Here is a 27,628-nt window from a genome sequence, read left to right as displayed (position 1 = left end):
AATTCTTGTTGCATTTCAATAGAAAAGTCTTTACATAATCCATGTTCTCCTCCAAAGATTATATCATCAACAAAAACCTCTATAACCAAGATGTCATCATTAGTCACTTTATAGTATAAGTTGTTGTCAGCATTACCTTTAGAAAAACCAATCTTCAAAAGATATTTATCCAATCTTGCATACCAAGCTCTTGGAGCTTGCTTTAACCCATACAAAGCTTTCCTTAACCTGCAAACCATATCTTTGTTATTTATCAAAGAAAATCCATCAAGTTGTTCAATGTAAACTTCTTCTTCAAGATCTCCATTCAGAAATACACATTTAATATCCATTTGATATACTTTGTAGTTCTTGTGTGTTGCAAAAGCCAAGAATAATCTGACTGCCTCAATTCTAGCTACCGGTGCAAAGGTTTCATTATAATCAATTCCTTCTTTCTGAGAATATCCCTTACACACTAGTCTTGCTTTATTTCTGATTACCTTACCATCTTCATTAAATTTTTTTTTGAATACCCATTTTGTTCCAATTACATTTTTGTCTTTAGGCCAAGGAACTAATGTCCATTTGTTATTCTTTTCAATCTGATCCAATTCCTCTTCCATAGCTTTAATCCAGTGCTTATCTTCACATGCCTCATTAATTGATGATGGTTCAATTTGAGAAATAAGACATACCTCTTCATTTGCCAATCTTCCTATTGTCATAACTCCTTGATACTTGTTCCCAATTATCTGATTTTCAGAGTGGTTCAATCTTACATACCGGGGTGTCTTTGTTTGCTATTGTTCCTCAGTTACAGTGGAATTTTCAAATGATATCGGTGTAATTGGATCTTCTTTTTTTACCGGTGGGTTCAATGTAGGTTCATTTGTCAATATCTCTATTGCCGGTTCAGAGTCTATATACCTTGAAGTTCCTTTAAATTGTTCATCAATCTTCACATTTGTACTCTCAACAATTTTCTACAATCTTTTGTTAAAACATCTATATGCTTTGCTCTTAGATGAATAACCAAGAAATATTCCTTCATCACTTCTAGGATCAAATTTTCCAATATACTCATCTCTTCTAATATAGCATTTACTTCCAAATATTATGAAATATTTAAGAGTAGGAGTAATACCAAACCATAGTTCATGAGGGGTCTTACCAGTTTCTCCTTTGATGTGAACTTTGTTGAATGTATAGACCACTGTACTTACTGCCTCTCTCCAATACACATGTGGTAGATTTGCTTCCAATAACATACTTCTAGCTGCATCCAAGATAGTTTTGTTTTTCCTTTCTACAACTCCATTCTGCTGTGGTGTCTGGGGTGCTGATAATTGTCTTCCGATTCCATTCACTTCACATAATGCATTAAATTATTTAGATGTAAATTCACCTCCTTGATCTGATCTCAAACATTTGATTTTCTTACCGGTTTCATTTTCTACCATTGCTTTGAATAGTTTGAATTTCCCAAGGGCTTCTGATTTTTCTTTGAGAAAAGTAACCCAACACATTCTAGAATAGTTATCAATGATTAGCATGAAATATCTATCACCTTGTAAGCTTTTAGTTCTAGCTGGACCACATAAATCAGTGTGAATTAAGTCAAGAGCATTATTGGATTTTTTTGGAATACTTTTCAAAGATTCTCTAACTTGTTTTCCAAATTGACATTCCTTACATACCGGATTGTGAGGTTTGACAATCTTAGGTAAATCTCTAACTGCCTTAGTAGTACTTATTTTTACCATGCAATCAAAATTTACATGATAGAGTCTCTTATGCCATAGCCAACTTTCATCAATATGTGCAATCAAGCATGTCTTTTCATTGTTATTCAAATGAAAGATGTTACCTCTAGTTTGATTACCAGTTGCAATTTCCAAACCAGTTCTGTTCATAATTTTGCATTTACCATTCTTGAATTGTAACTGAAATCCTTTTTCAACTAATTGACCAACACTCAAAATATTATGCTTTAAACCTCCTACATAGTAAACATTGTCAGTATTATGCTTACCATCAAGAGATATAGTACCTTTTCCTTTGATCAGACAAGCTTTATCATCTCCAAATCTTACTAGACCTCCATTATATTCCTGAAAGTTCAAGAATTTACCTTTATCACCAGTCATGTGATGTGAACATCCTGAATCAATGATCCATTCATCCTTAGCTTCAATCTTAGCTACCAGGGCCTGCTCTACAAGTTGAATAGTAGGTGTTAGTTGATCTTTTGTTATAGCAACAAAATCCCATCCATTGTCCATCGGATCCTCATCAGAATCATTAGTGACTCCTTCATCAGCAAAATAACAAGATTTATCTTTATTTTTCTTAAATATGTATCTCTGATATTCAGGGTTAGGCTTGTATGTTCTTCAAGCTTCTTCTATTAGTCTAGCATGGCTATCAAGGCATCTTGAAGCCATATGACCAATCTTATTACAGTTAAAACATTTAAAGGGTGCTTTACCTTCATACTTACTTCCAACTGGACCTTTAGGAATTTTCCTTGCAAATAGTGCTTCAAGTTCTTCATTTTCTCTCCTACTTTCTTCAAGTTCTCTTGCATAAAAGGCTTTCCAATCAAATTTGTCAAATGATGGTGTAGATGATGTTGATGCCTTAAAAGCTAAATCTGTCTTTATAGTAGTGACAGGACCAAATTCCTCAATTTCAAAAGCTGAAAGTTTTCCAATCAATGTATCCCTAGTTACTGATGTATTAGGCATTGTTCTTAATTCATTTATAACAGTAACTTTCATTTTGTATGCTGGTGTCAATCCTCTTAAAACTTTTGAAACAATTTCATCTTCACTTAAGGTTCCTCCACAACATTTAATGCCCAAAACAATTTCATTTACTCTTTCCATAAAAGCAGAAATCCTTTCATCTTCTTCCATTTTTAGATTTTCATACCTGAGTCGAAAGCTTTCAAGTTTTGCAATTTTGACTATGGAATCTCCTTCATCCAGTGTTTCCAAATGATCCCAAATAGCTTTAGTAGTAGACCTATCTGATAATCCCATGATTTGCTGATCTGATAATGCGCTCAAAAGTGCTTCTCTTGCCTTGCAATCATTCTCTTCATCTTTGGTCAGATTAGGTGGATTAGGCTGACTTTGAGTACCTGAGAAATATAGCCATTATTTGTAACTTCCCTGATGTCCTTTCCAATGCAATTCAGATGTGTCTCCATTTTGATCTTCCATATGCCATAGTTGGTTCCATCAAGTTTATGACTGTCCTTCCTGAAATAGTTAGTAGACATTGGATCTCCTCAAGCTGTTAAACTTCTGCAAAAGAGGACTAAGCTCTGATACCAATTGTTAGGGGGTGAATCAGTTGTCTAATAAATTTAAACCAAAAACAATTTAACCAACCTAAATGCTTAATACCAGTAAACCAAACTTTATGTTGGTAGACAGTTTATCAGTTAATTGCAGTATTGGTAAAGATTAATGCATAAAACAGAAAGACAATAACATCCACAACACATAACACCAACGTTTGTATGTGGAAACCCTATAAGGGGAAAAACCACGGTGGGAAACCTTACCCACAATCAGATGATACTACTACATATAGTATGTGTATACAAATGGGGTTTGCACATGCAGAAAGGCCAAGCACCTAGAGCTCACTGCTCAATCACAAATAGGAGTCATACTGACTACAATTGGATGGTTAAATCCAATAATGATGTACTGCTCAAAATAACATCTTCATATGCTGGAATCAGTACCGGTGTAGTTCTGATATATCTTCACAAAAACCTTGCTTCACCTTCAAATGATGTCTGCGTGTATAGCTCTTCTTATTCTCACATATACCTTTTTACAATTCCTTCTCCTAATCGCATATCGATCTTACATATATACCATAAGCTAAGACCAATTTTAGTAGGTCGGCTCTAAAAGATATTACAATAAAACAATTACAAGTAAATCAATAACCAATGCAATATCCGATTCAACATGTTGGCTTAGTTATTTTAGAATAACAATAAAATCATCTCCAAAGCATGTCGTGTTGATCTGGAATAGATAAGCCTACCGATGCATAACCTAGACCTATTTGCCGGTAACAACAAATATGCAAACACGAACATACCAATGAACAAATTTCCAAGACAAAGTGGCCAAATGATGTCTTCAACATAACCAAGTATTTTTCATGTCATTCCAAGTGCTGGTGAGTCAATATATTTTGCTGGTGTACCAGATACCGGTGATTGTGCATAAGTCACTTGCTTGTCAGTGAACATTGCCAATTCTCCAAAGTGCCAGAGTTGATAAGTGTTAATGGGTGTTGACATCAATGACAAAACCATATCAACATAACCAAAATACCAACATAGTCAACAACAACCTTGATACCATTCACAAAATCAATCAGTGTTCTATCTAGAACAATGCAAATGGGTTAAAGGTCTTAACCAATAAGTTGCAAGAGCTCAAAGAGGATAGAGGGACTAATAGTTTTAGAATTGAGTCTTGGGACTATGGTTGGAGAAAGAAAGGTAAGGGAAAATTAAGGTATTCATCAGTAAGGAACTTGCCCCCCCAAGTTCATGTATCGAGACTAAGAGATCTTTGGCTTTAAAGAATATGCATTTAGTCTATCTACTTTTTGTGTTTTTTGTTTTCTTTTGGCTCTTTGTTAGTTATTAGGTTGTTGTCAATCGGCTATGTTTTCATCCATGACAATGTTTTGTAAAAAGGGTTCATGTTCCCTTCAAACCTTGTCTACCCCTTTAATAAAAAATATTCCACTGCTTAGTAAATCTATGCACATGAGGCTCCACTAGGTCTATCACAAGCATCTAGTTCTTCTAAGCTCAAGAGATTGTCTTGGATCTATTTTTTTCACAGTACCTCAATCTTTTACCTTTGCAGGCTTTACCTACCTTTACATTGGCCCTAGAGAATTTGTCACTATAGAGGCAATTGCATTAAAATTTTCAAACCTCCAATATAATTAGGGCATTCACACTATAATCTCATATAGGCATCTAGGTTTCATTGTCATTCCATTAAAAATGCAAGACACTTCACAACCACACTAGGGGCATCACCAATACCATGTCTCCAATCTTACCAAAGTGATCTAGTGCACTACATTTTCCACACATCATAAATGAGGGAGGTAAAATCATGGAAACTTGCCAAATATTAGTATGTGTATCCATGGAGATGGCAGATTGAGCCTAGGTCTCCACCAAATTGGAAAATGAGATCTTGGTAGATATTATGGCATATAATCACATTAGGCAATTGATCAAAAGACAGAAAGACAGTGAAGTAAAGCACAACTTTAGATTAAAAAATAAATATTAGAAATAGAAAGAAGTTGAAAATTTAAGGTGACACATTAGAGGTATTTGGAGATTAGGGTATATAGAATCTAATTAAATATTAAAGCAAATTGTATCATAAAATTAGATTAAATAGGAGTTGAGATTAATAAAGTAAACGAGAGTTTATAAGGTACTCAATTATTTTGTCAAACTAAGTTGTAAATGTTGTTAATTTGTTGTGTGAAGTGTTTGACAATAGAACAAGAAATATTGCTACCAATTATTGGATGAAGCATCTTCACTAATCTATTCCTAACACTTGATTTCTTTGTCTCTAGACATGATTGTGCATTATCTACTCTAAATATGTTGTGATTCCATTTGCATTGTCATGATTTTTTTTCATTTTTTTTCATGAGCTCCAAAACCCACACAACTACAAATGATATCTCCTTCGAACCAATATGGTGTTGATAAGTTCCCTTGAGGGTCTACTACAAGAGGAGTTCAATATGAAACTTTCTTTGCTCCAAATTAAGTCCAAAGTGTTAATTTTAGAAGATTACAAGCCATAAGATACACATTAATCTATATTACCTACTGTAGTATCTTCCAATAGAACTCTTCACTAATTGTGATTCGTGCAACTCAATTTAATTATATGAAGTTACATGTATGATTATTATATTATTCCTATTTTTCTAGTGTTTGTCCTTAAATATGGCATCGTAGGTACTAAATTTGAAATTTTTGGCACATAATTTAATCATCAACAATAAAATATAGCATAAGGATCAACTCAAGATAAGTGAAAAATGTGTTTGAATTAAGAGAATGTGATGGAAAGCATGATTCCTTTCAAGGTATATAATCACACCTAAAATCGAGTTCAAGATAGAGAAAAAAGTTTGAATTTAAACTGATCTTAACCACTAGAATTAAAAAAGTTAAAGACAAATATTTTATAAAGTTTTTGATAACTTTCATACAAATTAAATCAAATTAAATATTTGAAAATCGTAATAATTATATAAATCAAAATTAATATAACATGAAAGAAAAAAAATGCACCTCTCTCATCTCCAATTACTAAAAATCATTAATTAATTTCAAACCATCATATTTATAAAGATCTTACTTTTCAAAGAATTAGATATCATTTATCATTTAGGAGTGGCAAGCATGACCATACAAAAATCCAAGAAGATTGAGCTAGTAACTACTCATCATGTTCAAAATCACAAAGTAATAATATAGTAAATAATTCTCTCCCCACCTTCATTAAAAAGGTGGGTGTCCTTTCTTAAAAATAATTGAAACTATAAAGGTAAAATCATTCATATCAATATAGTTGTTCAATATTTGTTTAAGTTAATGAAATATCTATCAAAATAAATTTTTTTTAATCTAAATTCTTAAATATCATAAATTTCATGGGCTTACTATCAAATGAGAATAGTCCACAAATGTAATTTTGGATAACAAAGGAATTAGTGAAAGGAGAAATAGATATGCATAGCTTTCTCAATACATTTATGTACACCATAGAAGTATTTTTCACAAAATGTAGGAATGTCTAGCTAAGCATTCTTATATGCATCTATGTTATATTATTTGAGAAATTTTGACATGATATCAATTTTAATTCAACATCCCAAATCTCAAATATGTGTGAATTATACTTTTCTTAGATTTATTTTTTTTTACAAATTTTAAAAATAATTTATATGTTTTGGTAAATTTTATAAGTTTTAGAAGTGTATCCTTCAACATGATTATCCTACATTACACTAGAATAACATAAAATTATTTGTTGATCATTATCCAGTGTTAAATCCCAAACAAAAGAGAAGAGTAAGTTTTGACTTAGTTTTTCCAATACCTGATTAGAAAATGGTTCGGGAATTCGGTAATTAAAGCTATGGAGTTGCTTTCCTGGCCATTTTTGTGCACCTAAAATATAAACACAATTATATTGTGAATAAAAAGGATACATAATATGTTATCTAAAGCTTAAAGACAAATAGCATTAAATAAAATAATTAACTACATGGAAAAAATAATAAAAGGAAAATCATGGGGTAGTTTTTATTTCTACTACTTTTTTTTGTAGATAATATTTTTTACAAGATAATTATTATAGTTATCCTTATCTATTTGTACTAAATAAATACTTTGAAGACACCTCTAAATTATTTGAACTAAAATATTAATGATAGGAATGGAAGATCGTGATGAAATTTGATGCTCGGTTGAAGGCATTATAAACTAGTACATATCATGTTAGGATTTGGGCTCTCCATTCAGCTTCATAAATTTATGCTTTTGTAGTAATGAGACACCACCCATCTGACTATTTTGGTCATGTCTAAGAGTTGCATCAATTTTCTTGATGATGGAGTGATGTACTTTAGGAAAACATAAGTGATGCATGTGAACCTTGACACAACATACATATAATAATAAGAAATTAACAGAAATAAGAAATTTTGAGTAATCAATAGAAGCTACAAAATGTATAACATCACAAAATTGTATTATATGGAGCTACAACTAGGATTTGTTTACGAATCATCCTTAGTGTTTAGACTTGCAAAATTACTCTATGACAGAAACAAGACCCTTAGGCTTGGTATTCCAAGATGGATTCCTCCCTCCTAGCTTTAGGTTCACTCAGTGTTATTCAGATCCTAATATTTATCTTTACTTGGGATGATTCATTGTTGATATCGGTACTTATATATTGATGATATTTGGATCACTAAGAGCTCTTTATTTGCTATTGCAGCAATGAAGTTAGCTTTACATAATAGACTTGGTTTTTTTGTATTATTTCTTTGGTATTGAGAATTCATAATTTGACTCAAGGATTACTCTTGTACAATGGGCAAGTACACTCTTGATCTACTTGCTCAATTTCACATGGTTGATTATACGCCATCTTTGACTCCCTTTCTATCTTGAGTCAAGCTTGATGTTGTTTGTACTACACCATTGGTTGATGCTACCTTGTATCAACAACTTATTGGGACTCTCATCTATTTGAGTTATATGAGACCCAACATTTCATATGCAATATGCATGGTTTCAAGATTCATACAAGAGCCTCATGAGCTACACTAGAAAGTAGCTAAGAGGATCCTTCACTACCTTTAGTGTACTCTCCAATTTGGGATTTAATATAGATTTTGCATCGAGGTTGACTTGGATACACAAATTTCAATTTGGTTTGCGATATTCAAAAATATTATTCCACTTTAGTGTATAGTTTCTCACTTGGCTCTAGTCCTATTAATTGGTCTAACAAAAAGAAAAATGCTAATTTATAATCTATAGAGGTGGATTATACAAGAGTTGTTAATGTTAGAGTAATTAGTATTCTAGGACTTAAGATTAATTAGGTCATATTCCTTTTTGGTGTCTCAAGTCTTTTAAAACTTAAGATTATTTAGGTCTATTCCTTTTTGGTGTCTGGAGTCTTGTGATGAGGATCTTGTTTTATCCTCACCTAGGGTTTCTTAGGTTATGCTTTATTTAACTTTAGATTTCCTTTATAAGGATTCATTGTAGCATTATTATTCATCCAATATGATTTATTAATTAATTCAGTCTTTTTGTGTGAATCAATCACTTTTTGTTCACAACTCTTTGCTTCTCTCATGGCAGATGTTCTTTTGCAGATGATCTTTGAGAGCTATGAGATTGATGGATCAACCCCAACATGATATCAACTTTTTGTCAAAGGAAGAAGATCCATGTGTACCTGGAGAAGTCATCTATAAAAGTGAGATCATATCTAGCCTCATTGAATGATGGATGGGGAAATGCCTCTGATACATCATTGTGAATAAGCTCCAAAATCTATGTAGCCTTTATGCTTTTCCTTTATCAAATTTGTCTTCAGGATGCTTCCCAATGGTACAACCCTCACAAAGATATAGAGAGAATCTAGCTCTAGGAAATCTTATGACCATATCATATTGTTTAAGTTACTCGAGGTAGCAGTCGTTAAGGTGGCCAAATCACTCATTCCATAATTTGCTTAGTCAAGGTAGGCAAATCGCTCATGCCATAATTTGCAAACTCCGTCTACATGAATAAGTAGTGTTGTAGGAGAAACATCAAGTGAAAAATGTGAGGCGTATAACCTAGCTTTGTTATCTATCCTTCCTAATGTTAAAAAAATTGTTTTAATGCAACTCTCTAATCTCATCTAAATTTTGAGAACAATAAATTAACATGCCCTTCCCTATGTAGGTAATCTTATACATTGGTATGAGATTAGCTAAAAGTGGAGGTAAGAACATTTGTGAATTGTGTGGGAGAAAAAGTGACACTAAGCAAGCATGCCCTAATCTCACTTTCAACCACACACTTGTGGAATACGAAAGAGCCTAGAGGTATCACACAATTGGCTACTTCTTCTTGTGGAAGAGAGAGCCACGGGCTACCTATTAGGATTTCTATTCCTTTGTTGTAATTGAAAGATGAAATGATACAAGTTCAATCCCTAACCCCAAAGTGCAAGTATGAACTAATGACAAGATTGTAGAATTGAACTTAAATAATGAAAAGTTGTAAACACAAGGACAAGATAAGAATGTAAATGCATACCCGGTGTTAAAATATGAATGAAAATGTTCAGGACGGGGGCGTGGGCGCCACTGTCCTGATTCTGCCCCTGAAACTGCTCTGGAAACTGCTGTTTTGCAACCTGGAAAAGCTGTCAAAAATGCTGAAAATGTTGTCTGTCAGGAGGACCAGGGCACCCAGCGCCCCTGTCCTGGCAGGACCAGGGCACCCCACGCCCATGTCCTGGTCTTTTGCTCTGAAATTTGGTGTGTTGTTTGGTCTTCGTCTGCTTCTTCCGGATCTGTAACTTGCGGCGTCGTCCGGATTCCGAAACCTACACTTATATCTGAAAAGGTGTGGTGGGCGGCTATATAGGGTTTTGCCTTAGTCAAACCCCCGCTTCGGTGATTTCCACCTCCACGAATAGCCAAGTTGTATTGTAAAATGTATTGTGTGTGCAAGGTCCTTAAATGCAAGAAAGCAAACTAGAGCAACCTAGAAAGTAAACCCTAATTGCTTGTAAATGATAATGTAAATGCTCTAAATCAAGATGCAAAGTGATCTAAAGCATGAATAAAGGATATATTGAAGCTTATGCAAAGACATGAAAACAACATGAAATCATACCCAACCCTCAAGGGAGGAGTACAAGCCAATCTTCAGTCGGTAATCTCCGATTGTTCTTCAATGTCTTCCAAGCCCTAAATGGATGAATGAAATTGATAAATGCTTGATAGAAGGATGTTGAATGTTTTTGAAGTCTTCAAAGATTCGCTCTTTCACTGCATAGAAGGTCCTTGAAAAACAAAATTCGGATCCCTTCAAATGAGGAAAGAGAGCTTTTATGTATGAAACCCTAGGTCGTAAATTCGTATTTTGGCCAACCTAGAGATTGAATATCCCACCAATTTCTTGGGGTTAAGCTTTATTTTATGATTGGATCGTGCTCCCAAAATTTCGGGAAAAATGTCCGGGACCATGTGCACCGGGCGCCATGGTCCCGACAACTTTTCACCAAATTTTCAGGGCCGTCGGATATGATGATTTTAGAGAGAATCCCGAAGTTACAGCTGATTTCGAGATGTTTTGACCCCCGAAATCAAGCCCCCAAGTTCAAAATAGGACCTAATTAGGGTTTTTGATTAAATGATGTATAGGAGGAATAAAATGAAAAGGGCACACTTTAATGAAAGGGCCCAACTTTATGATGTAGGAAATGATAAAAGAGGACCTTAGACCTAATTAATTTAATTAATTAAGTGCTAAAGGGGAAATGCAATGCAAAATACAAAATGCGCCAAGGCGGGTGCTAAACTAGGTGTGAAATTGTACCACCCTAGCAAGTGCGTACATTTACGACGCTACATTTAGCCCCCACTTTAGCGGTCATATGAACACTACGTGCATATGCAAGCTAAAGTACAGAAAAGTAAACATTATTTGAAAAAGGATATATCCATAAGTCTGTCGAACGAAGCCCCCAGCGGTATCTGCAGTACACAGTTAGGAACCGCACCCTACAAAACACACGTTAGATCACAAAATCACCTAATGCTTACTAAGGAAGGTGATGAAAATTCGAGGGTAGCTATATGCCCCCCCCTGTTTCGGCTTGCTAATTTTAGTGAGTTGAAACAGGGTATCATGTTTACCACTTCGAATTGTTAAAGAAAATTGATGACAAATGCTCACAAGAAGATTTGATATAAGATCAAAAACTAATGGAGAATCATTTGGTAAGAAAGAGGACTAAATCTCAATTCCAACGCAACAAAGAGTGTGTGGTTTTGAGAGTTCTCTAACACAAGATGAAGGATGTAAATGGAAACAAAATGCAAAGAGAAGAAAAGAAAGGAAAAAAGCATGAATACACACATTGGTGATCCATGAGAAGAATAGTGAGAGAGAAAACATGGACTTCTCGCCCCTAGATTTTGTCTAGGTGATCCATGGGAAAAGGACATGGAAAACTAGCCCCTAGAGTCTGTCTAGGTGATCCATGTAAGGGAGGAGAGTGAGAAAGTCTAGCCTTATGCCGCTAGTTCCACTCAACCTCGTGCATGTGTGTGTAAGTGAGGTTAGAAGCATCTCATAGGAGTCTATGCCCGAGTATGCTACAACCCGTATATGTATAGTACAAAAGCGTGACATCTCGCTCTAAGAGTCTGTGCTCTGGTTCCGAGAATAATCACCTTGCATAAAAGAAAAATGGAGACATCTCACTCTAAGAGTCTGTGCTCTGGTTCCGAGAATGACCCATTTCTCAAAAAGTGTAATGTTTATGTCATAAGCAAAGTAGAACAAGGATACCTACCTTCATCACAAAAGAAGATACCCCAAAAAATGCAACAATGTCATAGATCCAAGCAAGAGAGTTTTACACTCTTTAAGCAAGGATAAGATAGTTGAAAAGGGATATCTTGTAGTATGTGTAAAGGAGATCCTTAGAGGAGAAGAGATCTTTGTACAAAAGACACCTATCCCAGAGAGGAATTGTCTTAGACAAATATAACATCTTCTAGAATAAGACAAAGAAGAGAATAAGAATGCAATACTTCCTTCTTTTGCGAGGTGAAAGTGATTCTTAATGAAGGATGACGCTCTTTTTAACCCAATTGGGAGAGTGAATTCATTATGGATGTATTTTACCAAGTGCAAAAGAGGTTGTAGTCAAGGACTTACACCTCTTGTAAGAGAGAATCCTTGAACAAACAACAACAAATGCATACAAGGAATAACACCAAGTAATAAAGTTCACACCATCCACGAAATAGGAAAAAGTGGATCCTTAGATAAAATAAGGAAAGATCATTGCCTCAATGAGAAGGACTTACACAATCTTCTAGGGAGAGATTTGGACATAAGCAAAAGAAGAGATGTATGAAATCACTCTTGTCTCCATAGGAACAAGAAAATTAGGCTATTATGTTGCTTCAAAAAATATGATTGCACTTGAAATTGTGCCATCATGAATGACAATGAGCCCCCAGTAAATGAGCTACCAATGTCACATAATGATGAGCAACATAATAGCCATTAATGTTATTTAAAGACATGATAGATTGAATGAGGTATTTGAATATGACATGCTGAATGCTCAACTATAAGTGAGATCAAAAACATGTATAAAATGATGAAAATTGAAGAAGAAAAGTCACATGAAATCTTAGAAGAGGGATGAGTGGAATTTATTAGAGCCTTATCCCTAGAGGAAAGGACTTTATGATGAATAGGAGATAAAGATTCATAAGTGGATTTAGAAATTTGAGAGGAGTCATAAAGAGATTTGTTCATCGCCAAGATTTCCTTATGAAGGGAATGAGAGTTGATAGAAGTAGAAGATGATTTAGTTGAAGTGAGATCATCATCACTACTAAATATAGCATTCACATTGAGAGATGGTCTTTTAGATGCTTTGGTACGTTTGCAGGGATTATAGCCGAGTCCAAAGGCATAATTGTGAAAATTAGTCTCTAGAGGAACTTTTATCCCTTGTTCATGAGCACCACAACCATTTCCATGATGCCCATGCTTAGCAAAAATGTGAAAACCACGACCATAACGATCAGCCATTTCAGGAAGAGAAGGTGGTTTTTCATAAGACAAAGAATCAAACTCTTCATAATTAGAGGTGTGAGGAGAAGAAGTTTGAGAAGCGGCCACAAAATTATTGCTCATAGGTTCAAGTAAGACTGATTGATCTCTAGTTTCTTCCTTCTTTTTACCTTTAAGATCTCTAGGAGGAACCCTATATTCACCTACAAAGGTGGGATTAAAATCAAGGGATCCCCAATCGTCTTCTGCGAGAACCTTCTCAGGATCAAAAGCCTTTTCATGTGTAGACTCAATTCGAGAAGGATCTTCTTCAGGAGCTTCAAACTCATCCAAAGAATTTTGATTATTAGAGGGTGATGATTCATCCATAGGTATCTTGTTCAAAGAGTCATTACTAGAAGAGGAAGGCTTAGATGTTTGCAAACAAGCTTGAAGATTAGTGTCACCTATCAAGGTATATGTCTTATTGTTATAAATGAATTTGACTTGTCTATGCAATGTAGAGGGGACAGCTTGCATACTGTGAATCCAAGGTCTCCCTAATAACAAGTTGTATGTTATATTTCCCGACATAACATGGATAGGAGTAGGCAAAGTAACAGGTCCCACTGTGATGGGTAAGGTGATAATACCTAATGAAGACTTAGCCACATTATCAAAGCCTCGAATGGGACGAGAGTCAGGCTCAATAAGGGATGTATCCACATTCATCTTATGCAATAGATTAATGCTACACACATTAAGGCCAGAGCCATTATCTACCAGTGTTCGTCTTATAGCAGTGTCATTTATGATAACCACAATCATAAAGGGATCATATTGTTGTTGAATTTCACTAGTAGGCAACTCATCTTGGGTAAACACAATTTGAGCTTTAGGATTCATCACAGAGTTAACTAAAGATGCTATATTACTAGATGTATTCGGTGGAGGAACATTCAAATCTTTCAAGGCATCTTGTAACATTCCATGATGAGCGGAAGAAGTTTGGATCAAATCCCAAAGGGATATCTTAGCAGGGGTAGCTTTAAGTTGTTCTATGAGATCATATTCCTTACCAAGAACTTGTGAAATACGTGGAGCTTGAGGAAGAATAGGTTGGGAAGGAGGAAGTGAAGTTGGGATAATTGGAGGAGGATTAGGTTGCCTATTGTTTCTTGTATTATAAGTATGAGCAACCGTATGATAACTCTCTCTAGTTAGTTGCTTAGCATACTCATAAGGGCTCTTAGAAGAATAACCTCCTTGCACAGTAATAATAGGTTTCTTAGGAGTGCAAAAAGAATCATTAGCATAACCACCTTGAACCACTAAGATAGGCTTATTTAAAGGTTGAGAATTTTGAGAAGGACAAACACCTTGGACAGTGAAGAGAGGTTTGTTAGGTGTTTCATTCACATGTATCAAATTGATTGAGAATGGTTTAGAGGAATGAAAAAAAATGTTGGAAGAATTGTTGATGGTCTTCTCTTGCACCAAAATCTCATCACGGATTAAATCAATTTTAGGAGAGAGACAAGGGGTAGGCATTGATGTTCTAGTAGGAAGAGGAAAGGTCATATCATCCTCTATCATCAAATGATCTACATGGGGAATAAACTCTCTAGGAGAAGGATCAACATTACTCTCTAAAGTCTCACTTTTGAGAGGGAGATCTTTGAAAGAGATGTTAATCATCTTGCTTTGAACTAGGGTATCCTTATGAGTAGAACCAAGTTGAGGAGAGGGAGATGCTTTATTTTTAGTGGGATAATAATTGAGATTCAAGGAAGGTGAGGAATTATCAAGGGAGAGAGAATAATCTACACCTTCTAATGGTTCATCCCAAATAGTGAAGTGGTTGAAAGGAATGTTTGAAGTATTGTCAATTTCGGGAGAGGAGATAACTTTGTTTATTAATTCCTCATCCTTAGGAGGGAGAGCATCAATAAATGTGTTAAAATCATCCTCTTTCCTCAAAATATGTTCAATATGATCTTTAGGGGAGAGAGAATTAAGGAGATTGCTTATTATTTCATCTTCTTTCTCTAAGGGATGCTTATGGGTAAGACAAACTTTAGGAGAAGGGTAAGCATTTATCATTAATTCATCATCTCTAGTGGGAATTTTGTTGGAAAAGGAAATGCCATCACTAGGAAATGTAGGGATAATGTCATCTTCTTGCACAAAAGGATCCTCATGAAGGGAGTGTTTTTTAGGAGGAACATGAACATATTTCTCCAAAGATTCATGCTTAGGGAGGAGATCTTTGAAAGAAGTGTTCATAACCTCTTGTTGCACTAACATGCCCCCATTGGAAGGACCAACTTTAGGAGAAAATAAATCAATGTCCATCAATACCTTTTCACTTAGAGAGGCATCATGTAGGGAGGGTGAAGTAACATTAAGAAAGGTGTTTATGATATTATTCTCTTCCTCTAGGATAGCTAAATAGGAAGGGCACATTTTAGGAGAATTGTCAAGATCACTCTTAAAGTCTTCATCCTTAGAGCATGGGAGAGTCTCAAAGGGATTGGTAGAAACTCTTTTAGGCACTAAAATGTTGTTATAGATGGGGGGAGGTTCTTTAGGAGAAGGAAAAATTGAAACAAGGGAAGCTAACCCATTATCACATCTATGAAATGAATGCATCATGACAACAATTTTCCTTTTTCAAATGATAACACATGCAAAATAGAAGGAAATGTTTAATTTTAACCAATGCAAGCACTTAGAATGTAGATTTAGAAAATGAAATTTATGATTCAAATGAGTTCCTAAATCAGATTTGAAATTATTGATCCAATTAAGCTATCCACAAGTTCAACTTTGAATTGAAAAATTAGGGTTTTAGCAAAAATTTCCTCTAAATTTTTTTGAATCTTGCAAGAAATTAAAGCTTGTAAAGACAAATTTGAATTTGAAATAGCATAAACACTCAAATTTGAAAACATAAATCAGAATTAGAGAAGATTGGAGTTCACGTCGGGTTCACCAAAAATGTGTGGGAGAAAAAGTGACACTAAGCAAGCATGCCCTAATCTCACTTTCAACCACACACTTGTGGAATACGAAAGAGCCTAGAGGTATCACACAATTGGCTACTTCTTCTTGTGGAAGAGAGAGCCACGGGCTACCTATTAGGATTTCTATTCCTTTGTTGTAATTGAAAGATGAAATGATGCAAGTTCAATCCCTAACCCCAAAGTGCAAGTATGAACTAATGACAAGATTGCAGAATTGAACTTAAATAATGAAAAGCTGTAAACACAAGGACAAGATAAGAATGTAAATGCGTACCCGGTGTTAAAATATGAATGAAAATGTTCGGGATGGGGGCGTGGGCGCCACTGTCCTGATTCTGCCCCTGAAACTGCTCTGGAAACTGTTGTTTTGCAACCTGGAAAAGCTATCAAAAATGCTGAAAATGTTGTCTGTCAGGAGGACCAGGGCGCCCAGCGCCCCTGTCCCTGGGACCAGGGCGCCCCACACCCCTGTCCTGGTCTTTTGCTCTGAAATTTGGTGTGTTGTTTGGTCTCCGTTTGCTTCTTCCGGATCTGTAACTTGCGGCGTCGTCCGGATTCCGAAACCTACACTTATATCTGAAAAGGTGTGGTGGGCGGCTATATAGGTTTTTGCCTTAGTCAAACCCCCGCTTCGGTGATTTCCATCTCCATGAATAGCCAAGTTGTATTGTAAAATGTATTGTGTGTGCAAGGTCCTTAAATGCAAGAAAGCAAACTAGAGCAACCTAGAAAGTAAACCCTAATTGCTTGTAAATGATAATGTAAATGCTCTAAATCAAGATGCAAAGTGATCTAAAGCATGAATAAAGGATATATTGAAGCTTATGCAAAGACATGAAAACAACATGAAATCATACCCAACCCTCAAGGGAGGAGTACAAGCCAATCTTCAGTCGGTAATCTCCGATTGTTCTTCAATGTCTTCCAAGCCCTAAATGGATGAATGAAATTGATAAATGCTTGATAGAAGGATGTTGAATGTTGTTGAAGTCTTCAAAGATCTGCTCTTTCGCTGCATAGAAGGTCCTTGAAAAACAAAATTCGGATCCCTTCAAATGAGGAAAGAGAGCTTTTATGTATGAAACCCTAGGTCGTAAATTCGTATTTTGGCCGACCTAGAGATTGAATATCCCACCAATTTCTTGGGGTTAAGCTTTATTTTATGATTGGATCGTGCTCCCAAAATTTCAGGAAAAATGTCCGGGACCATGTGCACCGGGCGCCATGGTCCCGACAACTTTTCACCAAATTTTCAGGGTCGTCGGATATGATGATTTTAGAGAGAATCTCGAAGTTACAGCTGATTTCGAGATGTTTTGACCCCCGAAATCAAGCCCCCAAGTTCAAAATAGGACCTAATTAGGGTTTTTGATTAAATGATGTATAGGAGGAATAAAATGAAAAGGGCACACTTTAATGAAAGGGCCCAACTTTATGATGTAGGAAATGATAAAATAGGACCTTAGACCTAATTAATTTAATTAATTAAGTGCTAAAGGGGAAATGCAATGCAAAATACAAAATGCGCCAAGGCGGGTGCTAAACTAGGTGTGAAATTGTACCACCCTAGCAAGTGCGTACAATTTACGACGCTACATGAATGTTCCACCTTCAACTTCAACAAAACTTCTCCCTACAACTACTAATGAAGTTTCATCGCCCTAAGTGATAGAAGGCATACTATGAATCTCTAAGGAAGAGAACTCAACATGTGAAGAACCCATGTGAAGTAAGGAACTCAAATCAATGACCTAAGACAGAGTTGTTGATGATGATGATGACAACTAAAGCCTTGCCCTTAGATTTCACTTTTCCTTGTCTTGTTTTGGCCTTAGTAAATTCGTGAGTTGATGATGATTGATAGATTCGAAAGCCCCTATGTTGTGCTTCTCAAAAAGATGTGAGAGCTTGTCAACCTACTTCATACATTTTTGCTTATCGAGCCCAAGTTTCTTGCAATAGAAAGACTTCTTCTTTCTTATAGGTTTCCCTTGATAGAAGAAGTTTTAGAATTAGTTTTGGCAAGTTATGATTTCTATTCTTTCTTGGTCTTCTTATCCTTCTAAGTGCTTTGTTTCTTCCCCTTCTTGTTTGAATCACGTTGTTTTCAGTTCCTAGCAATAAGTTCTTATGGTTTTAAAATATTTAATGTGCCCATTTGTATTAACTTATCCCACTCCTTGGTCAAGTTGGTAATGAAGTTATCTAAAGAAGACATGTTTCAAGTGGTTCCAAGAGCCCTTTTGGTGGAGTAGAGATAGATGCAAACACAAAATAGTCATGAACTAGTTTGGAGAGTATAGAAAGAACAAGTTGATCATCATTTTTCTCTATTCCACATTCTTTTAACAACAACCTTAATGATTTGAACTTAGAGAAGAGGTCCTCTATAGTTTCAAAGGAACATGCTCATTTTCTAACTCGTGACCTTTTTATTTCAACTACCTTCCCAAAGAGTTTTTCTAATGCAAGCCAAACCTCATTGGGTTTTTTCAAGGACTCTACATAATAACGAAGTTTAGGAGATACATTTAGACACAAAAATTAAAAGGCTTAACCATACTTATTAAACCATTTTTCTTTAGCTTACTCTACAAGTTCTTTCACAATGCTCATTATTACCCTATACGACCCTTTGTTCTTTAGCACAGGTTGAACTTTTTGTTTCTAGTCATGATAGTTCAAGATTGTTTTAATGACATGACAAATTGATTTGAATCCATGCTTAGAATTTGAAATGTTGCAAGAATGACAATGCAAAAATGAAGAATTGAAAGGAAAGTAGGAAGCACACACACAACAACCCCCTTGATTCAATATTGGATACTCGAGATTTTAGCACTTTATATGTTTAGTGCTTGGCAAATCCAATGGGAAAAAAAATACTTTATAATTTCAATATGACAACGTTTCCAATGGGTTGGGCACAAAAAAACATTAGCTTTAAAAAAAATGGGACTCAATTTTGAGTTGTCAATAAAAAGAGGATAATTTTAATTTTTGCCAATGGTGCCTAAATTACACTGCACATTTTTTTGTCTAAATGCCTTCAAAATTGATTTGGTGAAAAAATTAAAAGGGTGTTGACTTTAAGCCCTCACAAGTAGGAATTGCAAGGTTTTAGCCCTCATACATGACCGTACCTTATGACCAAGAGCTAAACCTTTTGGTGGCTAAATAGGCATGTTATGAGAAGACTAGAGAATCGAGACCCACTAACAAAGAGCGATGGTGAGTTAACTTCCTCAAAACACACAAGATGTAGCGAGTTAACTAGCTCTAAATAAGACACCTAACTAGGCTTAATGCCATGTGTATAAACATTTACTATAATGCATTTATACATTAACACTTGCCACTAGCATTTATTAACCACCATCCATTATTCTAATGCATAATCTCATGTGCTTCCCCCCTACACTTTTAATTTATAATATTACAAAAAATAAGATAATGATATTAACATTATATTACGGTTGGTTCAAAAGATTAAAAATATAAAACAAAAAATAAAAGAAATAAATCGACAATTATAAAAAATTCAAAAAATAACTAAAATTAATAAAAAAAATCATAACTTCAATTAACCTTTTATTAAAATTCTTCATACTCAATACTTAAAAAAAAAGATAAGTGAAAGAAACAATCCCCACATGAATAAGAGAGAAATGGAAAAAAATAAAATCCATAAAGAAATTCAAATGACCATTGTACTGAATCGTTTAATGTGTATGCAATGAATTTAAACCTTACACTTAAACATAATTTCTTACACAAATCAGAGTCCATATATAGTCATAAAGAATACTAAGAATAGATATTTTCCTCTTACATATCATAGAGCTCAATCTGCTGCACAAATCAATTCTATCGTCCTCTTCAAAGATTCTTCACTCCATAACTCCTATTCTAAATTCATTTGGAGATATCTTTCACATTTCTAAGAATATAGATTGTGCTTTTTCACTCATGTTCTCTGTTTTTTTGCACATTCTCAATGGCCATCAACATTTTTTCAATGGCCATCAACATTTTTTCATGGACTACATCATTCAAGAAAGGAAGGAAAAAAGAAAATTTATTTTTATAGTCTACAATGATAGATAGTCTGTATATGGATCTGCAGATGACTAGTAGCAATATAAGACTACCTTGTATTTCTTGAAAGAAACACTTAACTGTACACTACAAATGAAACATACATACCTTACCTCTTCTACACAACCCACTAAACTCATATTTAAACATGACACTCGTACCTTCTCTCAGACAAATGGGACTTCTTTCCCCTTGCACATTACCACAAATTTAAAATATATAGAAAAGCCCACAAGCTCTGTATAGAAAGTTTTATCTCCAGGCTGCTATGAAATGTCCTAAAGCAGAATTAATGGATTGAATCCATGATCAATTGAATGGTTAGAAAGATTGTTGAGAAGCACGTAACAACCTCGGAAGAATTTAATGGATGGTAGAAGGCAGATGACAAACCACTAAATTTAATGGTTAAAAGTAAATTTTACTCACTAAAAGATTGTATCACATTTAAATAAGAGTAAGCTGTAAGATTAATTGACCACTGATTCTTTAAAAATTGGTATTTGAAATTTGAATACAATGATTTACAGTCACGAATAATTTTTGATAGATTATAATGTTATTACATGCTTTATATGTGTTTGGACGAGACGATTACATATTTCATCCACTTTGTAGGTTATAATGTCACTGTAGAAAGAAAAAGGTAAGAAAGGAGAGCACAGAATAGTAACGATAAGAACAGGTTAATGAATCTGGTTAACTTTTTTGTCTGGATACATCTACTCTTTTAGGTAGCATGTTTGGTCTTTTTTAAAACAGACGTTGAAATTTGAATTTTGTGGGTTTGTATAATGGAATCATGGGAAATAATAATAATAATAAAACCATTTTCAGTCGCTTTAGATAAGAAATTAGAAAGGTCTGTCTTCTTTCACTTAGTATTTCATTTGTAGTTTTGACAATAATTTTCTTTTCAGGAGGAATTATAAGAGCAGTAAAATTTAAATTGTTAATGAACGTTTATAATAATCTATATTTTTTTATTAAAAGTGTATCCCATATACACATTCACATTTTCCAACGATTTCCTGTGGTTATACACCCAATACAACCAAACTACAAAAAACAGGCACACCCTTATATTGCCTAGCTACCAAGTTGAGTTTAGTTATTTGCACATTTAAGGTGACGTCCCATGGATAGGGGCTTCCTATAAAATTTCAGTAGGTGAGCTGCTGAGATTTTTTAGGAATATTTTAAAGCTGATGGTCCCATGAATTTAGTAGAGCAAGCTTCAAAATAGAAGCAGGTTGGTGGTCTCATGAATTTTAGTTTAAATATCTATAAATATATTTAATTTTACAATAAAATAATTTCACGTCGTTTTCTCAGGCAGGAATCTAAAACTTCATATGATTGACAAGTGGCAGAAAAAAATTTCTAAGCTGGTGAAGCAATTTCACTTGGTCAAATCTACAGTCTTAAATAGTAGGGACTGCTATTATTTAGAGAAAGATTTCACTTAATCTTAATCTTGTAACATACTACCAGTACTCCTTGAAAATAGATCACAAAGTCTCTCATAAAACTCCAGCCTTACTCTTATTGATTTCCACAGAGTTGACAACTGCAATCCTTAAATTGATAGACATTGTGCTTGTATTTAATAAGAGCCAAATATATATAATTACAAAAAAAGATTCTTTAATTTAAATTTTTCAAATCACTGTTTATCAAATTACATTGAGTTGAACGTAATTTTTTATTAAAATGTCTAGTATATTCAGAAAACTGCTCTGTATAATTAAAAATGATGACCACAAAATCCAGTACATGGAAAAAAAAATAACCTACAACTAGAAGTAATCTCACATTCCTTTCTACAGTGTTTGTGGGTCAGATCATACAAATAAAATCAGAACAACATAAAAGAAAAAAACTAAAGAATACACCCAACGACTGAATCCAGTTTAAGTCCCATTACAACCTAACCTATCAAATTCAAAGAAAATTACCTGGAATTTCAGCAATTACAGGTTGTCTATAATGACCATTGCACACAACAACAGCATCAAACACTTCCTCTTTCACAACTCCTAAATTCCTTGCTCTCATAACCCACTGAACTCTCTCATCCATGGGATCCCCATCCATATCCAAACCATCTTCACCACTCATAACACACTCCTGCCCTTCACCAACCATCCCAACATACTCAACCACTGTATTGAATCTAATAAGTTCAACCAAATTGAAGTCCCTTGCAAACTCCTTGAGGTACAGATAAAGTTCATGGTGACCAGGGAACCTTCTTGAGTCCCTTCCTCCTTGACAAGGAAGGAGTAATCCATGAAACCCATGAGCTCTCTGGCTACATTTGTTCTGAGAGACTGGTAGGCAATCCCCTGGTTGGGCCCTGTTAACTCCAATCCAAGTGGATCATCCCCAACATTTGGATTATACAACCAAATGCCACCCACATCTGAATTTTGCTCATACACCACCACCTCAAATCCTTGTCTCTTCAGCTCCCTGGCAGCTACAAGCCCTGCTGCTCCAGCTCCAATCACACCCACCTTGCTAATTCCATCTAAAACCTCCTTGTTAGACATTTTCTCAATGACCCTGCTGAGCCAATTGCAATTCGTTTGAGATCAAATTGATCATGATGCTCATAAAAATCTTGTACCTATTTGTCTTCATGTTTTACTTAAATGGCTACTCACTCAGTAAAATTTATCTTCAAACTCTCTGATTGTAAAAAATGTCAAAACAGCATATGATGCAATAGGTGCTAAGTTTTCCTGAAGGCTCCACCATATTTTGATTTAGATTTGAAAAACTATAGCTTGTAACACTTTCAACCATAAAATTGACAATTTCCCACTGACAAGTATTTCAATTTCAAGATAGTCCATAGGCCAACCTTCAAATCAGTTTTCTTAAACAACGCTTAATTTAGATCATTATTATCACATTTGAATAGAAATAAGATACATAGGTCATTTGAATAGAAATAAGATACATAGCCATTTCTTCAGTTTGTAGGCTATATAATGTGATTTTTGAGAGTGAAAGATAAGAGGGAGAGTACATTTTTAGTTTTGATAATAATTTTTTTTTTTTAGAAATTGTCAGAGTTTTATATTTTAACAGTAAAATTTGAATTGTCATCAATATAAAAATATGATTCTTTTTCAATTTTTTGAACTTTAAACAATTCTTTCACATCAATACCAATTCTTCCTATTCATAACTCTACTCAAAAGTGTTTATTTAATTAAAATAACCTTTCAAGATTGTTAATGAATATTTATAATAATCTATATTTTTTTATTAAAAATGTATTACACACACATCCACATTACCTATCAATTTCTTGTGGTTATACACCCAATACAACCAAACTACAATAAACAGGCACACCCCTACATTGCCTAGCTACTGCATTGAGTTCAGTTAATTGCACATTTAGTCTAAGGTCCCATGAATTTAGTAGAGAAAGCTTCAAAATATAAACAAGTTGGTGGTCTTGTGAATTTTAGTTTAAATATCTATAAATATATTTAATTTTAAGAAAAAAAATAAAAAATGTCCATATTGTTTACTAAGGCAGGAATCTGAAACTTCAAATGATTGACAAGTGACAGAAAAAATTCTTAAGCTGGTCTAGTCTCACTCCAATTTCATCTGGTCAAATCTGCAGTCTTCAAAACTAGGAGCTGTTATTATTCAGAGAAAGATTTCAGTTAATTCTGTAGCATACTACCTCTCCTCCTTGAAAATTGATCCTGAAGCCTCCCATAGAACCTTAGCCTTACTATTATTGACCTCCACAAAGTTGACAACTGCAATCCTTAAATTGACAGGCATTGTACTTGTCTTTCATAAGAGCCACATATATAATTACAATGAAAAGATTCTTTAATTTAAATTTATTAAATCACTGTATTAATTTTTTATTAAAATATCTAATATATTTAGCAAACTGCTCTGTATAACTAAAAATGATGACCACAAAATCCAATTCATTTCATTTAACTCTATCTACACGAGAAAAACTAACCTACAACCAGAAATAATCTCACATTCCTTCTAAAGTGTTTGTGGGTCTGTTCATTCAGAGGCATTGTACTTGATTTGATAAGAGCCACATATATAATTACAATTAGAAAGATTCTTTAATTTAAATTTATTAAATCACTCTAATTTTATATAAATTACAGACATAATTTTTTATTAAAATATCTAATATATTCAGCAAACTGCTCTGTATAACTAAAAATGATAATTCATATCATTTCACTCTACCTACACATGAGAAAAAACTAAAGAATACACCCAACTACTGAATCTAATTTAAGTCCCAATATGAGCACCAAAATACAAAACAGAATCCAGATTTCACAACCTAGCCTATCAAATTCAAAGAAAATTACCTGGAATTTCAGCAATTACAGGCTGTCTATAATGACCGTTGCACACAACTACTGCATCAAATACTTCCTCTTCCACAACTCCTGAATTCCTTGCTCTCACAACCCATTGAACTCTCTCATCCATGGGATCCCCATCCATATCCAAACCATCTTCACCACTCATAAAACACTCCTGCCTTTCACCAGCCATCCCAACATACTCAACTACAGTATTGAATCTAATAAGTTCAACCAAATTGAAGTCCCTTACAAAATCCTTGAGGTACAGAAAAAGTTCATGGTGACCAGGGAACCTTCTTGAGTCCCTTCCCTCCTTGACAAGGAAGGGGTAATCCATGAAACCCATGAGCTCTCTGGCTACATTTGTTCTGAGAGACTGGTAGGCAATCCCCTGGTTGGGCCCTGTTAACTCCAATCCAAGTGGATCATCCCCAACATTTGGATTATACAACCAAATGCCACCCACATCTGAATTTTGCTCATACACCACCACCTCAAATCCTTCTCTCTTCAGCTCCCTGGCAGCTACAAGCCCTGCTGCTCCAGCTCCAATCACACCCACCTTGCTAATTCCATTCAAAACCTCCTTGTTAGACATTTTCTCAATGACCCTGCTGAGCCAATTGCAATTCGTTTGAGATCAAATTGATCATGATGCTCATAAAAGTCTTGTACCTATTTGTCTTCATGTTTTACTTAAATGGATACTCACTCAGTAAAATTTATCTTCAAACTCTCTGATTGTAAAAAATGTCAAAACAGCATATGATGCAATAGGTGCCAAGTTTTCCTGAAGGCTCCACCATATTATGATTTAGATTTGAAAAACTATAGCTTGTAACACTTTCAACCAAAAATTTGACAATTTCCCATCGACAAGTATTTCAATTTCAAGATAGTCTATAGGCCAACCTTCAAATCAGTTTTCTTAAACAACGCTTAATTTAGATCATGATTTATCACATTTGAATAGAAATAAGATACATAGGTCATTTGAATAGAAATAAGATGCATAGCTATTGCTTCAGTTTGTAGGCTATATAATGTGACTTTTGAGAGTGAAAGGTAAGAGGGAGATTAAGAAGAAGTTAATGAATCTGGTTAATTATATTGTCTAGATACATCTAATCTTTTAGGTAGGAGGTTTGTTTAAGAAAAAGTTAATGTATCTGACTAATTATATTGTCTAGATACATCTAGTCCTTTAGATAGAAGGTTTGTTTTTTTTAGAGAATTTGAAATTTAAATATTTATGATGAAATCGTTTTTATCTAAAGAAGCTCACCCTTCTCTCATTTACTTTCAATTTCTAATTTTGAGAATGAATTTATTGTCAAGAGAAATTGTTGGAGTTCTTAACTTTAACATCAAACTTTCAATTAAAAATCTCCAAGATCATGTATGGTTAGAGTTTCAAACTTTAATGTATAGTTAGAGTTTCAAACTTCAACAACAAACTTTCAATTAAAAATCTTTAAGATCATATATAGGTATTATATTGAACCAAGAGGATTCTACATTCAAAACCCTAGAAATATACTTTGCATTCTACTTTGGATTTGGATATTAATATGGTAAAAGCATATGTTTTATATTATGATTTATTTTTAAAAATTTATTCTAAATAATTTAAATGTAAATTTATTAAAAGTTAATTTTCACAATGATTTCATTTATAATTAGTCTTTGTTTTGATTTATTTATAAAATTAAATATTTTTTAGATTAAGTGTTTGTTTTTAGTTGAATTATATCTTTTCTTATCAATAGTTTTTTTCATCTGTCTTTTCACAAATGATTCTCAATCTATTTCTTGGTCTTCAATCTCATCAATACAATCAAGGAAATCGTCATCTTCAAAAAATGGTAATCTAATTATATTGTTGGGTACAATGGAATATACTGAAAACTTCAATCCCAAAAGTGAAACAAAACAAGTGCCACGTACTTGCCCTATTATAGTAATAGTAATAAATCTAATTTAATAAGTATGTTTGTTTTAAGAATATTTTTATTGAAGAATATATATGGTTGTTTGAAGTATAGTTTTAAATTGATTTTAGAAGGTGTATAATTTTAAAATTATAATTTTAATTAGATTGAAGATTATAATTATAATTAAATTAGTTTATTATAATAATATTGTAGACACTTAAAATTAATATTTAATCAATTTAAGCCTACCAACATAATTAATTAACTTATTTGTGTTATCCTTATTCCTCTCAGAATCAATTAAATCTAATTTAATTAATCTTGTCACTATAGTCCAATAATTAATTTATCAAATAAATTAGTTATTCCCCTATTCTTCTAAAGTCCTCTCAATAATCATTTCTTCTAAACCCACTCAGTTAATTAATTCTAATTAATTAACCTAGTCATGTGATTCCTACAAATCACTTTTCCTAATCCCACTTAGCCTAATTAATTCTTCTAGAATCTCTCATAATCATGATTATCATTATCCCTCAATTTTTAATTCCCACTCATGTCACATCAACATTGAGTCTCTCAAAGAAATTCAAATTTCTTTGAATCCCTCAATGCATCCTTATTTTGGAATTTTTAATTCCTCAAGTTTGAAATTCAAATTTCTCCCCCTTTTTCCAAAGGAATTTTATATTCCTGTTTGTTTTCACAAGGCACCCTTGATCCATGCCTTCTATCGAAAATCAATCTCAACCATTCATAATCAAATCAATCTTGACCCTCCATTGG

The 27,628-nt window shown here is 34.0% G+C and overlaps 2 protein-coding genes across 2 annotated transcripts in view; both read right to left on the bottom strand.

The window, feature by feature from the left end:
- LOC131075774 (flavin-containing monooxygenase FMO GS-OX-like 8) overlaps positions 1–25,826 on the bottom strand; it is a 31,744-nt gene extending 5,918 nt beyond the window's left edge. The window contains exons 1-2 of the mRNA XM_058012661.2: positions 24,909–25,826; positions 7,179–7,249 (exon numbers count right to left, since the gene is read on the bottom strand). Coding sequence (XP_057868644.2) covers positions 7,179–7,249; positions 24,909–25,506 — 669 coding nt within the window. The 5' untranslated portion in view covers positions 25,507–25,826. The remainder of the gene's footprint in view (positions 1–7,178; positions 7,250–24,908) is intronic.
- LOC131075775 (putative flavin-containing monooxygenase FMO GS-OX-like 11) lies at positions 22,383–23,247 on the bottom strand. The gene has a single exon (XM_058012662.2). It carries the CDS (start codon positions 23,079–23,081, stop codon positions 22,644–22,646), a length of 438 nt encoding a protein of 145 aa, XP_057868645.2. The 5' UTR covers positions 23,082–23,247; the 3' UTR covers positions 22,383–22,643.
- Positions 25,827–27,628: the final 1,802 nt, after the last annotated feature.

This window comes from Cryptomeria japonica, chromosome 3, assembly GCF_030272615.1.
Source record: "Cryptomeria japonica chromosome 3, Sugi_1.0, whole genome shotgun sequence".
NCBI lineage: Eukaryota > Viridiplantae > Streptophyta > Pinopsida > Cupressales > Cupressaceae > Cryptomeria > Cryptomeria japonica.
The sequence above is the reverse complement of the archived record's forward strand: the minus strand, read 5'-3'. Positions and strand labels throughout refer to the sequence as shown.

Excerpts from the sequence above, each read along its gene's own strand:
- LOC131075775 (XM_058012662.2), bottom strand. The coding sequence starts at position 23,081 with ATGTCTAACAAGGAGGTTTTAGATGGAATTAGCAAGGTGGGTGTGATT.